We start from the raw sequence: 15,672 nt of genomic DNA, 5'->3' as shown, positions 1-15,672 counted from the left end.
ATGGAGATGACAGGATAAAAATTAAATTACAGAGATGCCAACCTTAAGCTCATACAGCAACTTTAAGGCCCTCATGCACCTTAATAAAGGTGCTAAAATTGGGATAGTGAAAAACCAGAATCCATGCTATGACAGCAGTGTTTTGTTAAGGCAAGTAAGACAAAAATAACACAACACAGAGATGTGCCAGATTTCTCACAAAGTTTATGGCAATAAATGAATTTAAGTGGTCAAAATTAGGTGGCTCCTGCTGTTCTTTGGAAAAGTCCACCACATCAGGACTGTATGCTTCCAGCTCACCCTCAAGCTTATATACTTAAAACATTAAGAATGTCCCAGAAAAAAATATTACATGTAGCAGAACATTTTGGATATTTTGAAAAATTTTTGACTGTCATTAGTGGAACAGTCATAAATTTTCTTACTGGAAATTAAGCTTGGGTAAGACTTTACGTAAGACTTACAACAAAAAGGTACTACTGGTCCTTAACAGATGCTCTCTACAGTCACTGCGAGATCACTGCAACTCACAGGGCAGATATTGAGACTACTGCTATTCAAGAGTATCTAGACTACTCTTACTCAATTTACCAGGGTTAGATTCTTGCAACGGCTGAAAGAAAATGCAGGCACAGGCAGCACAGGAATGTATCATCTTCATTAACCTGTTATCAATCTAATTTTTAAAGCAGCCAGTAACAAGGAAGTTAAACTTAACTTGGAATGAAGAGGATGTTGTGAGCAGAGGACTAAACAAAAAAGTGCCACATACTTTAACAGCATCTTTGGCATCAACAACAGCAAGGTCCCGAAGTGCCCATGCAGTCTGCCTTTTGTAAAAATCTCCCTTGTCAGATTTTTTCACTTTTACCACGTTTACTTGCACTGGTCGTTCTGTTGTCACTATTAAATCAAGTAAGAGAGTCATTTCAAAACACACATACTACTTTCACATCTGTTTCTGCTCTACTTCAACTTCTCAAACTAATTATCTGTGGGAGAGATTTCGTAGTATTTATCTGATGAAAAGAACCATTTTGAAATATTTTCATCCACAATAACCACAGCTCAGTTTAAGTCTCAACCAAACAGGCATACATCTCTATACAGCTTGTGAGGTAATGACCCCAATTTTCAGCTATTTCTTTGATACATCAGATCTTGGACCATGACCACATAACTAACAAGGCACAGGCTTAACTGGAGAGTACAGTCACAATGAAAACATTTTCAGACATTTTTCAATCCAAAAAATATTCTAGCAAGCTAATTTATTGACAGATCAACCCAAAGCACCAAAATTTTTTAGTAGATATAATGTAGAAAACATACATGTAAAGGAACATTAGAACTCAATTCAGTTGCTTGCCTTTCCTTGGACTCTAAGCAATATTCTTTAAAGCATTTTACTTAGGCTTATCAGCTTAGATGATTACTAAACCCTGTTTCAAACACTACATAAAGCCTGCTTCAAAAGGCCACCAGTCCCCAAAGAACAATTTTTCATTCTTTCCTTTCAAATTACAATGAGATCTGTGAATAAAAGTAGTGGGCTTTGCTTCTTTTTTTAGCAGAGGCAATAATGAAAGTACAAGCTATAACAAATTTTCTCCATTAGGAATGGAAAGCACCTGTTTTACACAAGTCACGAATAATATTGTACATAAAGCTAAAACAAATGCAACCAAGAAAAAACAAAGGTGAAGACAAGAAATATGGTGTGGTATTCCTATGTACCTGTGGCACACAAAAAGCAGTTTCTCTTCTTTTTGCCTGCTTTGCACACATTCACAATGCTCAATAAACGTTCATCATTGGGAGTGAAAATATCCCTCTGCAAAGCATGCTTGATTGCAGTCATTTTCTCTCAGCTGAAAGATTTTAGGAGGTAAAAATAAACTCAAGCACATTTAACAGACACACGAGAAAAGAACCAGTCATGTACTTACAGTAACCACAGGATTTTAAAATTCAATTTTACAGATAACTTATTGACTTGTAATCTAGACAGGCATATCTTGGGTAGAAGACCAGACCACTTTGGGAAAAAAAAAAAAAAAGCTTACTTATTTCAATTAGAAAACTGTAATTTATTAATACCTGGATGATCCCTCAGCTTAAGTTAACGGAGTACAAAAAGCTTCTTTGTAATAAAGAGAAATACTAGGCATTAACATAATAAAGTTGAAACTGGAACCAAGAAAAAAAAACACCCAATAATCCAGCTTGTAGAATTCAATCACATAAGCCCAAAAAGCAACAAAACAAAACCAAAAACTCCACGAAGCTCCAGAAAATTAAGGAATTGGCAATATTCACCTGATTAAGAACAGTTCCTCACACTAGAGATTTTATCTGACTGAACAGAGAAACACATTAGACATTCCAGTGTTTTTTTTTTCAAATACAGAAGACACAATATTATCTGCTTTGAAATTCTACAGTTCATTAAAAGCATGATTAGCACAACATGCTACACTGCTTGATGCTGAGACAATATATGGAGTTGAATTTCAGGCTGGCTTGTTCTCTTGAAGATGCCCGAGTCGCTTTCTCTGATAAACTCACCGAAAAGACAAAATCTTGGGCTCTACAGTAATTTTGAAGATTAGAAACTCAAGAACCTTGTGAAAACAAGGGACACAATGCCGAAGTGATCGTCAACAGTATTATCAAGAGCTCAGGGCATGCTGTTTAAATGACACCCTATGGCAATGTTCCACTCCACAGCTGCTAATAATTTTCCTTCTCTTCATCAAATGCTGGGCCCAGCTTTTGTTGCCCAAATTGTACCAGGTCACCATTCCTGTTACTCTTCAACAGATGCATAAGATGAGCACACAAAATACCGATAATCTGCTATATTTCAGATTCCTCTTTCCTTCCTTATTTAGGGTTCTATTTTCTGCTCTAAGTCACAACCAAACTGCTACAAATTGCTAACTCTCCTATTTCAGTGCTAGCACAAGTACTCCTTAGCCAGAACACACCTTTTGCATAAAGCACAGCATGATAAATCCAAGACCCAAGACTGGCTCTCACATACCGTTCAACTTCTGAATCACAAACTCAGTCCCTTTAGTCACAGCCCCCAACACCTTCACAGTGTGCCAGGACCAAGCACAAAATAAAGCTTTTCACACTTGAATCCTGTTGCCTCAAAGGAACACAGAATTTAGCCTAAGGAGCTGGAAATAAAGCTCCTTCCTCAGAAAAAAGCCTCAAGAAAGCAGAGACCACACTAGACTCAGATAAGTTCCTTTAGACATTGCTGTGTTTTTCCCTGTAATGTTCCAAACAAAGGCTACGTGAAATCTGGCCGAGACATCCCATCGCAGACGTGGCCTCTCCAGGAAATACGCGCCAGACGGGGCACGGCAGTGTGGTGGGGCTGCTCTGCCCAGCACTGCCCGCCCTCAGGGTGCGAACAGGAGAACATGCTGCTCCTGCATCCCACCGGGCCGGAGCACAACACAGGGGCGCAGCCCAAGCACAGCATCGCCGGGCATCCATCAAAACATCCACAATCTGACGGGAAAAAACCACTCAGCAGAGCTACCTCGAGCAGCGGCGGCCTCCCGAGGGCCCGTCCGACGCCGCTTCACCGCCTCCCACCTGCGGCCCGCACAAGCGGCCCCCGACCCGCTCTGGCCGCCGCCACGGCCGCGCCGGGCCGCGGAGCACCGCGCCAGCCCCCGCGCCGGGCCGGGAAGAGCCGGGAAGCGCCGGGAAGCGCCGGGAAGAGCCGGGAAGAGCCGGGAAGAGCCGGGCCGGGAAGAGCCGGGAAGCGCCGGGCCTGGGCCGGGAAGTGCCGGGCCGGGAAGAGCCGGGAAGTGCCGGGCCGGGAAGAGCCGGGAAGCGCCGGGACAGCGCCGGGAAGCGCCGGGAAGCGCCGGGAAGTGCCGGGCCGGGACGCGGCTCCGCCCGCCGCGGCTCCCGCCCACGTGACGGCGGCGCGCGGCCCGGGCCGGGCGGCCCGCGCAGCGACCCCTGGCGGCGCGGAGTGGGCGCGGCCTCCCCAAGCGTGACGTCACATCCGCGAATGACGTCACGGCAGAGGCGCTGGGAGAGTTTAGGGGTGTTGGGGGACAAATGAGTCCACAAAAGCAATGCAGGCGGACCTGGTGTTGAAAGATGCATGCAGTGCATTACAGTGTCGCACAATCAGTTCTGAATTACAGCGTGCGGCTCTGAGTGCATGCGGTAAATCCATTTGGCCACAGCATCAGGACTGACGTCACTTCACAGAACCAGCAAGGTTGGAAGAGACCCTTAAGATCATCCACCCAGTCCAACCATCCACCCAGCACTACCACTGCAACCCCTAAACCATTAACCCTTATCACCCAGTACCAGATCCAGACACCTTCAGACCACCTCCAGGGATGGTGACTCCACCACCCCAGGCGACCTATTCCAATGCCTGACAACACTAACAGGGAAAAAGAAATTCCAATATCTAATCTGAATCTCCCCTGTCTGAGCTTTAGGCCATCTCCTCTTGGCCTCTCACTGCGGGCACAGCAGGAGAGACCAAAGCCCTCCCCGCTCCAGCCTCTTTTCAGGGAGCTGCAGAGGACAGCGAGCTCCCTCCTGAGCCTTCTCCAGGCTAAACAAACCCAGCTCCCTCAGCTGTTCCTCACAGGACATGTTTTCTGCACCACTCCTTAGCCTTGCAGCCCTTCACTGGACTCACTCCAGCACCCCAATTTCCCTTTGAAAGTGAGGGGCCCAAACTGAGCACAGTACTGGAGATGAGGCTTCACCAGTGCCGGGCACAGGGGGACAATCACTGCCCTGGTCCTGCTGGCCACACTACTGCTGATACAGGCCAGGGTGCCACTGGCCTTCTTGGCCACCTGGGCACAGCTGGCTCATGTTCAGGTCATACTCATAATCTGTGGACAGCACTCAGATTTTTGCTTTGCTCCTAGGTACAAGAATCTGGACTAACTGGCAGTCTTTGATGTCAGTGATAATCCAGATGAGAAAATTATGCTGAGACTAGATTTAGGATTTGGCATCTAACCATGACAACTGATGTGCAAATTGGCTAGAGCTACTTGTAGTCACTGATGAACTCTGTGAAAACTGGAACTACCTTCTCCGTGACAGAGGTTCACCACATGATCAATACACTTACCTAATCTTTAGCTTTGTTAATGTAGTGGAGTGCAGAGTTTAGGATAGACTGAAACCATTCCAGATTACTGAAATTGTATATGATTTATTCATTTTAGTGTGCAGCTGATAAAATGTATTTGTGAGGCCATGACCAATAAAGAACAGAAAACATCCTTTCCAAGGAATTGTTCTAAATTGCCAGTATGTGGATTTCTAACATGCAGAACTGTGTTTCTGTAATTCCTGTATCCTATTTCCACTTGATCAAAAGCATTAATTGAGATGAGCTCAGCTGATTACAGCATGGTGCTAGCATCACCCACACTGTGGGTTTGAGCCCCATATGGGCAATTCATGTAGGAGCTGGATTTGATAATCCTTGTGTGTGCCTGCCCAGAATATTCTGTGATTAAATATGACTGACCAATTAAGTCTTGCTGAATGCACTTTTATTTTCTCACTTACAGAACAACATGCTGTAAAATTCTATAATATATCATTCATGAGGGCCATGGTTAAAATAGAAGTTATAGTTTGGTAATTTCTCAATTCAGCCACAAAATCTAACTGTCTCTGTCTAGATCTATAAAGACTGGACAAGGCAGCCATGAAATATGGACAATGTTTCATAAAGCTGTTATTTGACAGAATGCTAGTTTCCTATCTTTTAGCTTTAATTATGCTAAAAGAAAAAGGAAACCACACTAAAATGCACTTTTTACTGCTAAAATGGGTTTATACATTAAAACTGATGTGAGATCATCTACCCTGTGCCATCCTCTCCCCTCCTACTTCAGATGCTCTTCCACAGATGCGCTTTAGAAAGGGTGTTTGATCTTCCAATACTGACTTTAAGTCATGAAAAAAATATTCTTAAATTACATATTAAAAATTACAAAATACAATCACTCACTTCACTAGAAAAAAAGATTTATATGCTGAAAGTGACTGAAAGCATTGGGAAATAGGTAGATGGCAGGGAAAGCAATATAGGCTTGTGTTGGAAAGAAGTATGTTATTATATGTATGACTCCAAAACACAAAGGAGAAGAAGTAGGAGAAATAACCTAGAAGGCACAGTCCAGAACATGCTCCCTGTTCTCTTTCACTTCCAAAACTTTTTTTTAAAATTCCGCACTGATCTGTATTTCCTTAATTTAGGATGCAAGAAAATATTAGTTAACCATGAAAAATAAACTCACAGGAGAGGAGTATTTCTGCTGTAAAATAAATAAAATTTAAATAAATTCTATTGTCATAGGTTTCCCTGTATTCCTAATTCTGATGTTTAAGTGTTTAAAAAAAAAAAAAAATATATATATATATATAAATCACCTGTCTTCTATGACAGCCTCTGTTCCCTTTCTGCCTGTTATGTGCGCATGAATTTCTGTCTGCTTATGATCACTCTTCTTCATTTTCAGGCTGCCATGTATTTTCTTCTGTCTGGAACAGACCTGGCTAATAGCTTCTGAAGAATGTCTTTGAACAAAATCTGCATTATATCCTCAACCTCACATATTCATTCCATCATGCAGTTGAAACCTTTCATAGGAATGCTACAGATGCATTCCTATAATCCTTTACTCCCCTAAGTTTCTTCCTGGTCAGAATTTGGAGATTTCTTTCAGGAGAACTAGATGAATCCCCAGACACTTTTTTTCAAACTACATTCCATTTATCTAAGGTCAGGAAATGTGATGTAGGAAATAATTCTGCATTAACTGAAAGATGGGCTATTTACCCTGTTGGGTCTTTTCCATTCATAATTTAGCACATTCTCTGTGTCCTGTGGTGGTGCAGCTGTGCTACGCTCACCACAAAGTGATGGTGTCCCTCAGACTTCCCATAGCACAGTCAGGCAATTACAGAGTCCTGGTAGCTGGCATCTTGTAGAGAACTGTATGAAAGTAAGGAGTCCCTAGATTAGGTCCACAAAGATCTCTTAAACTCTTCCTTTTGGTAGTAACTGAAATAATTGACATGGACAATGTCCCTGGCTTTTCCTTTTTTTTTTTTTTTTTTTTTTTTGTTCAGTCTGACTGCTCAGTTACGAATGTCTGAAATACTACATTATAAGAAAGAAGAAATGCCTGTGAGATTTTAATTCCATATTCTTCCACATAAAGTGCAGGTTTGTGTCTTTCAATATAGTCCATTACATGTTTTTATCGCACAAGAATAAAAATGTATAAACTACCAATGAAAGTCCATTAAATATGGTTAAACATAATGTTAACTTTTTAGCTATCATCATTTTCTAAAATGATACAATTACTGGGCAAGAATTCAGTATACATGTACTTTATTTCAAAAGAATGCTCTGAAGTGCTCATTTTTAGAGTTCTATATTTTTTATTACAATTACAAGATGAATGATGAAAGCTTTTCCACCCAGAAAACACTTCCTTGTGCCTATTAAGCAAAGAATTTGTAAATACTGTGGAAAACATTGTGACCTCAACAATCAATACACTATTCAAACAAGACAATATATCATAGATAGCAGTAGCATGAATTATACTTCCTATATAAGATGGTTTTGTGGAACCTGGATGTTGGGCAAATACTTCTTGTAGCTAATAATCAAATATCACAACATGTCCACTTGCACTAGATTATCCCAAAGACATTCTCAAAAGAACAACTGTGTTATGCAAACAAACACTAAAATTACATTCCTTCTCTCTAACAGTATTTAGGTGGCAAATTTAAGACCTTAGAAATGCCAGAGGATTTCTGTTACCCACATAAACTGCCCTCACAGCTGTCTTACTGTACACTAACAATTACTAAGATCTGTGTTAGAACCAATGTAATTTGCAATATATGCCTAGAATAAATATCTAACTTCTGAATATTAACTAATCAAAGGTATGGACTTTTCTACATACACGCAATAGGATAACATTTAAAAAGTAGAAAGCCGTACATTTTACAGGTTTACAAATATATTCTCACCTACTTGATGTTATTTCAATTTTGAATCCAAAGTACATTTACACAAATGTTTTCAGAGGTGGGAGTTCACATGAAAGACAAAGTCCAAGCCACAGTACAGCAGAGTACCCTCGCACAGCTATCCCATGTTAGAGATGAGAGAGGACATCAATCAGCCTCTGATCTACTGGGAGCCGACATCTCAGCTCCAGGTCCATACCTGGTTAGCCCACAGCCTGCCTTCCTGGACTACCAAAGGAAAAAGCTAATTTTCTCTTGCAGGACATTCTGACCAGAAGCTTCTCTGAATGGAGCTTACTTTCAGTTGGCATTTTTAAATTTACTATGGGATGAGCAGCCAGCTAACTCAGCTGACTGACACTGGGCAGGAACACTGCTTCTTGACATCGTTCCTCTTCAGCTTCTGCTCAACATAGCTGCCACATATCCTCTGTTTCTACCATAGTATACTGCTATCACAAGTCCAGCTGTTACATTTTGTGAGCTGTTCCAAACCCCTCAAGAGACTCAACTCCATGGTAAATGTAGCTCTAAGTACTGATGTGCCTTTAGGCAGTGCAGTGAGTATGCTTATACTCAGCTCAAACTGGTGAAATTTTGAAAACTCTATCAACTGCCTACAAAGTAACTGTAGTAGCCAACAACTACTGTATACATAGTATTTTCTTATCCTTTGGTTTAGAGATGGAGACAATTTCTGTTCCCTAACCACAGCTGTTCATAAGTGATGAAGGGCAAGAAAGGACATAGTAATGTTGCAGAAGTTCTGAAAGGTCTGACAAATAAAGCAATGCTGCTTAAGAACATTGTTTTCTAAGACAGTATCACAAATAATGTGATGTGACGGCCAACGGGGATACTAAATGTTCTGTGGGAAAAATAATATAGCTGCATAGGTGAAAAGTTGGTCCCATGGTACCTGAATGCAGTACTCCTATGCATCAGGATGAGAACTGGATTCTTGTAGGGATATGGGTGTGATGTCTTTAATGAAGTTCTGTGTTTCAACACAGTTGGAAATGGAAATGTGCATCATTCTCATACAGAACTCTACTGATTTTTTTTTCCTACTTCCAAAATATAAACTAGCTGTTAATGCTCTTAATGCTGCAAAAGTATTTTAAGCTATTAATGAAAGATAATTTATACCTCCATGAATATATAAGCAAATGCTGAACTCTGCTTACATAAGCAATCACCACTGACCATTATAATTACTGGTACTGTGTTTCCAGTCCCTTGTATGTATAAGTGTTTGCTAGAGTGAGGACCTCTTAATATATATAAATGAATGATCAACTATTCATGTAAAAAGTATGCTCCACTTTTTACTTACATGTAAAATTAAAAAGGAGACACTGCATATCAGCTACTAACTTTTTGATCAGATGGTTTATGAAATGCTGGTCAGTGAAAGTCAACCAGTCACATTAATGCTAGAAAATACATGTTTAGGACAAACGACAGAGGGAGAGACATAAAAGGTTGGAAGCATAGAAGCAAACCCTCATAACTACTAAGAAATCTCTATTGCTGGATGACCAGATTGAATCATCATTTAGGTAGGTGTCATCAAAGTTCACAATCTTGAAGTCCTTCTTAAGGTACATGGCATTCAGTTTGTTTAGTGTTCGAGCAAAGGTATATTTAGATGCACAACTATATGCTTCCATATTGTAGACTTTGTGGAAATGCATATCAAAATATGGATTATCCTAAAAAAAAAAAAAATTTGAGAGAGAATGAAATTACTACACACATTGAGTTAGAATTGCAATCTGTTGTTCTCTACCCAGCTACCTACAGGGCTTTTTCTCAGTATGATGGGCTCTAAAGGACTTCATGTACTTCTTCTATTCATCTTAAATGGTATTTTAAAAAGTAGCAGCTGTAATTCTTTGTCATTGGGAATTTTTCCTGAGTAAAAGTTTCTAAGTTTTCCCAAGCAGTACACTGTACTTTATTTGGATTGTACAGTCTTGTTTTGAACTGAATTAATTTGTAATGTTGCCTAAAACGCAGTATATGAAAAGCACTTGCTTTTATAAGACTATACCTGTCTATGTCTGTGGGACAAGAAGAATATTGATTGCCCTTCCTGCCTGAGTTGTATTTCTTTGTGCTTTCTGGCTCTTTGACACAATTAATCCTAGCAGCAGATAAATTCTTTTAAATTCTACAGATATGAATAGCTATTATGAATATTTATAGCAGTGTTAATGATCCCATGAGTTTGAGGTTCGATTAGACTTTTCTTTCATCGAAAATGAGACAGATTTTTCTAATCCCAATTGTGAAGGGCTGAATATTTCTGAAGAATATTTTAGCACAACACTTCAGAAGAAAGTGTCCATAAAATTTTTAATGAAATTTTGTTTCCAAATACACTCTAAAATCTATTACATTAACTGCAGTTGACACTGGAAGCTGCAGATGGAGAACTTTTATTACCACTTATGATGGAAACACCCAGCTTCTGGCTCGGGTCTCAACCAGAGATGAAGGCTACTATAATAAACTAGCAAACAAAAAAAATCTCACCTTCCTCTTCTTCTCCAACAGTGCAAATGTGATGTGGAGACTCTCACATGTAATAAAGCCAAAACTCCTTGGTAACTTAATTTTATTTTTCACATAATGCATTTTAATTCTTGTATCCCAAACTGCAAAACAAGAAAATTGTTCTCTATGTACATAATACATAATGTAACACTTACTGTATCTGCTTCTTTTCCATCAATCATCTCCAGATCTTTCAAAAACCACTCTTCAACTATTTCGTATTTCTCCTCTCGGTCCACTCGCCAGTGTTTAACCATACATATTTCTACTTCTTTATTTTTAGTTACTGCAAGAAAAAAATAGTTTAGATATGCAAGCAAGTACTTCCCAAAGTTAAACCATGACAGGCAGGGCTGTATTGGGTTATGCCGGACTTGATAGCTTTATGTTGCCCAGGTAGTAAGAATAATGCCATGTTGTTAGTCTGTGAAACCTGTCAGATTTTAGTGGATTTAGGATTTCCCTTACACACCCTGTAAAGAAAGAGCCTTGTCTGTTCAAAAGCCTTTCATATGAATTCACTAGCACTGCAATGGAATCCTCATTCTGGCACTGGGTTTGCATTAGCCTACTTCGTTCAAGAGGGAGACTTTTTGGGGTGCTGCAGTTAGGAAATTGCAAAACCTCTACCAAGGTTCTGTATTTACATGACTTGTGCTATACTTTTCATTCTGTGAAGGAACTTCTCTTATGAAGCCATTACTTTTTTAGAGCAAAACTCATATTTCCCTATATAGTATGCAAATTAAATCAACATTGAAATTTTTTTCCTAAAGCTTCCAGTTGTCCAGTGTTAAATTTATCAAAATTACTGTTTTCAAACTTAGGCAGGAAATGAGATTAAAAAGAGCATAAAGATGCTCTTTGCAATAACTGCCATTATTAATTGATGACCTTGAGTGCTGAGTAGGAGACTGGATTTCTGTAACAGACCATTACGAGTGTGAAACGTACCAGAGCCTGAACAATCGCCTGCACATCCAGCTGCTGATGGCTGCAGGGCAGGCCACATTCCCAAACTGTCTGGTAGCCCAAGTTATGGCCAAGAAGTCACCTACATCTGGCAGGAGCATCTCAACTTCACAGCATAAGGCTTGGAACACAGGAGCAAAATGCTTTTATTTCTAAATACTGCCTGAATTTTTGAAACTCCATTTTGAAACTTCATTAGTTTTACCTTCCTCCAGTTAAAACATCTCTTATTCTCACCTGCCTATAAGAAAACGGTTATTAAATAACAACAAAGTATATATGTCGGAGATATTCCTTCTTTCCATTGCAAAGAAAAACAGTGGAAAATAAATAAACTGATCATAATCTCTCTCAATCTACAGCATCCCTGCCTGGGAAATATGAATAATTTTTTCCCCTGGTCCTATCAATCATAGTTACTCAATCATTTTTGACCAAAAGACCACCACTGTGTTATCTGCCATGGATACATTACAATGGTTTGCGTTTGCAAGCAAATCTAGCAGATTAATCTTAGGAAGTTCTCTTCATACTTTCTGTTTCACCCATTTTGTTTGTTGATTTGCTAGCTTGTAAGGGAAAATGTTGTGTCCCTCTGAGTTAAAACTAAAGGAAGTAAGTCCAAATCCCAAGGCCTCTCAAAAATACAAAGGGATGTCCTGGGGGCCCCCAGATCCCCACACTGCCACTGCTCCACCCCTCTGACAACAGAAATCCCATGACATAAGCACAGTGCACAGATGTTACGCACAGTGAACCCAGTGGTGAAACTTGGGTGTGCTATTTTCAGTTCAGGAAAAAAAAAAAAATTCATGCGTTTTATATACTGCTTGATCTTGCACTCAGTTAAAAGAGTCAAAGAATTTTTTTTTTTTTTCACAGAGAGCATGAGCTCAGATCTACCATGTCACTCTATTAAGCTCTAAAAGCTCTGCTTGAGGAGGGCACATCTGTAGCAATACCTTCATAGAGGACAAAGTATTTCTTAAAGCCTTACGCGGACCAAACACCCTTCCCAGTGTCTCTGTAGGACAAAATGCTATCCCGACCATTCTTTCTTGGGTGTACCAATACTGGGTTGTGAAAACCCCTGAATGGGGTTGCATTTCAGCTCTGTGTTCTTCCAGGCTTTATAAACTGTTTTGTGAAAGGATACTGTCACCTTCGTGCAAGAACTAGGACTTGCTATGGTGAAAAGGAGAGGAAATAGTGTTGGCCATATAGCACAAAAAAAAAGATTGTTCAGTTACCCACACCAGGATTTTGTTGTAACACACATTTCAAAAGGCATAGACCTCTGAAGATTTGCCCATAGTTTGACTGACTTTTTTCTTAATGGTAATTTGAAATCAACAGAAATACACAGAAGTTGCATTGCAGGGAAAAGACTTTAGCTAATGTGCTCTGCTCCTACAGAATCACAGCAGAACACAGTAGCTGCTGGCAGCTGGATGCAACCCATCTTTCAGAATCAGATTTCCACTCTGGTCACCACTTACTCAACCGTGCCTGAATATATTAAGAGAGTTTAGTATTGGATAGTGGAGAGATCCTACTCTTAATACTCTGCATGGGTTTTCCTTTATGTCTTTAGAGACTTACAATCAGTAAGTCTGATTAGAAGCTTTCTTTAATGGTTTGTTCTCCTCTACCTGAAAAAGAAGATTGTAGGAAGGATTTTAAAGGTGCATAATGTTAATTCTCCTTTTTGGAAGTTTCACAACTGAACTGCTTATAGAACTCCAACATAGAACTAATCATAAGTCTACTGATAGTTTCATAAACTATGAATGAGATTGGTATTTCTATATGTTTAGAAGCCCTATGATATGCAGGAATAAATTCCTTAAAACTGTTTTTACAGTTCTAACACAGAAAGCCTGTTCTACCAAAATTAAAGGAGTACAGGGAACACAGCTGGCTCAGGATTTCCAATAATCAGTAATACAGCTCATGTGTTCTAAGGACTTCAGGTTTTTAGAAAGAAAATGAACATAGATTACTGGATGCCAACCCCATCTATGCCTCAAGTACACAGATTGTTTCCACCTATTGTATGTATTTGGAACCTGAAGAGGAAACAGACTGAAAGAATCATTCTCTTTAACCTGACTACTTACAGAAGACATTTCTCTTTTTAGTATTTTTCAGTGGTTTGAAATAATGATTAAAAAAACCCCATACAAACCAGCTTCTCTGAAACCTCTGTGAAACAGATGATTCACTTGAAAAGAAATTTAGAAAGTAGCCAGATAATTACCACTTAAAGCAATCTTGTTTTACTCGAAGTTTGTGCTAATTACTAATTCCAATGTGTATTTATTTAAACCACAAGTCCAATTTGTTCAAAGTGAGATAGGGACAACATGCGGGACATCAGACCAAGCCGAGGGGTAGTGCAAAAAATTTACAAACGTTTCCTACAGTGTTAATGCAGAAAACAATCTGTAGAATCTGGAAAGAATCTGTAGAATCTAGCGAAGAACCTGTAAAAAAAAGCTGACTAGAACTACTGTAAGGGTTTGCTCTTTCCAGAGCAGCTGGGGCGCTCACGGCTCTGCCACGGCCAGAGCACCGCCGGCAGCCGCGTGTTTCTCCGCTGGGGTCAAGTCTGGAGGCGCTGTGAGGCAGGACGCGGACCCAGCGCCGTTTCGGGGGCCGCTGGCGGCGCGGGAGCAGCGCGCCGGGCTCCGTGCGCTGAGCCCCGGCCCCGCTCCCTCGCATCCCCCGCTCCCACCCGCAGAGCCGCTGGAGCCCGGCCCCGCCCGGCGGCCGCCCCGTACCTGCGGCGCACAGGTAATAGCGCTGGGCGCCCGCGCCCTCCACCTCGATGAACTCGTGCAGCCTCTGCCGCCGGGGGCCGAACAGCCTCTTCGCCAGGTCCTCCTTCACCAGCGAGGACATCGCACCCGCGGAGCTGCTCAGCGCCGGGCGCCTGTCCCCCGCGCCCCGCCGCCGCCGCCGCCGCCGCGGGGCACGGCGGCGGGGGCCGCGCTCCGGCCGCGCGGGGCCGCGGGGCGCGGGGCAGGCATGGCCGGCACCGGCCCCGCTCCCTCCCGGCCGGCTCCCCTCCGCCCCCGAGCAGCCGCCGTTAAAACTTCGGCCGCCGGCGCCGGGAGAGGCCGGACCGCGGATCTCCCCGCCCCGCGCCCGCCCGCCCTCCGTGCGCCAGCGGCCGGTACCGGCTGCGCCGCCCGCCGCCGTCCGAGCCAAGTCCCGGAGGTGCCGTCGAGGCGTCCCGAGCTGTCCCCCGGCCGGAGGGAGGAGGCAGTGGGCGGGGAAGGACGCCAAACAATCACACTAGAGGCGATTTACCAAAAAAAAAAAAGAAAAAAGAGCTGTCAACGCAATTCTTTTCATCAGTAGATGAAAGCGCTGAGAATTTATAAAGGAATTAGATAGCATTATGGCTGTCACCCGTGTTCCTCCAGTAATAGCTTTTTGGCCATTAATAGCGTTAAGAACAAAATTACCTTATGCCACTCCTTATAAACAGAAAGTGGACTCACTTCCAGAGGAGTCGTCAAAAGGCAGCCTGAGCACCACCCCCAGAATGTTTGCCCATGTGGGAGGTCTTTCATGTCAGACATAAATGCATTTGCAGAAATTTTAGTTGTTTCTGCCATTCCACAGGTGTGTGGGTGAAGTTCTGGAGTTGAGTGCTCTTCTAGTTCCAGTATCCATGGTAGCCTGTGCTAGAGTTTTGCTCTTTGGACTAGTTTCTGGCTGCTTATAAAAGTTTGGATATTCTCTTCTAACTCTTATCTTGAAGCTTAGAATATCTGAATACCTTACTGAGTTTTTCATTTTTGTGATCTCAATACAACATGGAAAGAAATGTTACCTTGGAATGAAACTGAGCGCTAAAGTGAAGGCAAGATTTAGAATCTGAGGATATTTTAAAAATTGGCGCTATTAGAATTATTTAGTGGCACAGGTCCACATGATGCTTTGATGATGTGAAACAAAATGGAATCAAGTTTAAATGAGGTAAAATTAGGGAGAATCATCCTCTGCTATAGACAGTAAGCATATTGAGTTGACAAGTGGGAA

At 41.6% G+C, this 15,672-nt stretch overlaps 2 protein-coding genes across 10 annotated transcripts in view; both read right to left on the bottom strand.

The window, feature by feature from the left end:
* The window catches only part of EXOC1 (exocyst complex component 1), a 204,396-nt gene that overhangs the window by 22,001 nt on the left and 166,723 nt on the right, over positions 1-15,672 (bottom strand). For 4 of the 9 annotated variants that reach the window (XM_068186763.1, XM_068186767.1, XM_068186761.1 and 1 more), the window contains exons 1-3: positions 3,560-3,683; positions 1,738-1,871; positions 773-903 (exon numbers count right to left, since the gene is read on the bottom strand). In XM_068186763.1, the coding sequence (XP_068042864.1) occupies positions 773-903; positions 1,738-1,861 (255 nt within the window). In that variant the 5' untranslated portion in view covers positions 1,862-1,871; positions 3,560-3,683. Of the gene's footprint in view, positions 1-772; positions 904-1,737; positions 1,872-3,559; positions 3,685-15,672 lie in introns of those variants that run through there. The other 5 variants (XM_068186759.1, XM_068186762.1, XM_068186765.1 and 2 more) reach the window with 3 other exon arrangements.
* EXOC1L (exocyst complex component 1 like) lies at positions 8,686-14,573 on the bottom strand. The gene is made up of 3 exons (XM_068186758.1): positions 14,403-14,573; positions 10,803-10,933; positions 8,686-9,800 (listed from the first exon to the last, which is right to left on the bottom strand). Exons 1-3 carry the CDS (start codon positions 14,521-14,523, stop codon positions 9,537-9,539), a joined length of 516 nt encoding a protein of 171 aa, XP_068042859.1. The 5' UTR covers positions 14,524-14,573; the 3' UTR covers positions 8,686-9,536.

Source organism: Anomalospiza imberbis, chromosome 4, assembly GCF_031753505.1.
Source record: "Anomalospiza imberbis isolate Cuckoo-Finch-1a 21T00152 chromosome 4, ASM3175350v1, whole genome shotgun sequence".
Taxonomy (NCBI): Eukaryota; Metazoa; Chordata; class Aves; order Passeriformes; family Viduidae; genus Anomalospiza; species Anomalospiza imberbis.
The sequence above is the reverse complement of the archived record's forward strand: the minus strand, read 5'-3'. Positions and strand labels throughout refer to the sequence as shown.

Bases quoted from the DNA above. Each gene is read 5' to 3' on its own strand.
- EXOC1L (XM_068186758.1), bottom strand. From the start codon at position 14,523: ATGTCCTCGCTGGTGAAGGAGGACCTGGCGAAGAGGCTGTTCGGCCCC. The intron at 10,934-14,402 runs GTACGGGGCGGC...TTTTTCTTGCAG, and splicing joins CTATTACCTGTGCGCCGCAG to TAACTAAAAATAAAGAAGTA. The intron at 9,801-10,802 runs GTAAGTGTTACA...TTTTTTTTTTAG, and splicing joins ATGGAAAAGAAGCAGATACA to GATAATCCATATTTTGATAT.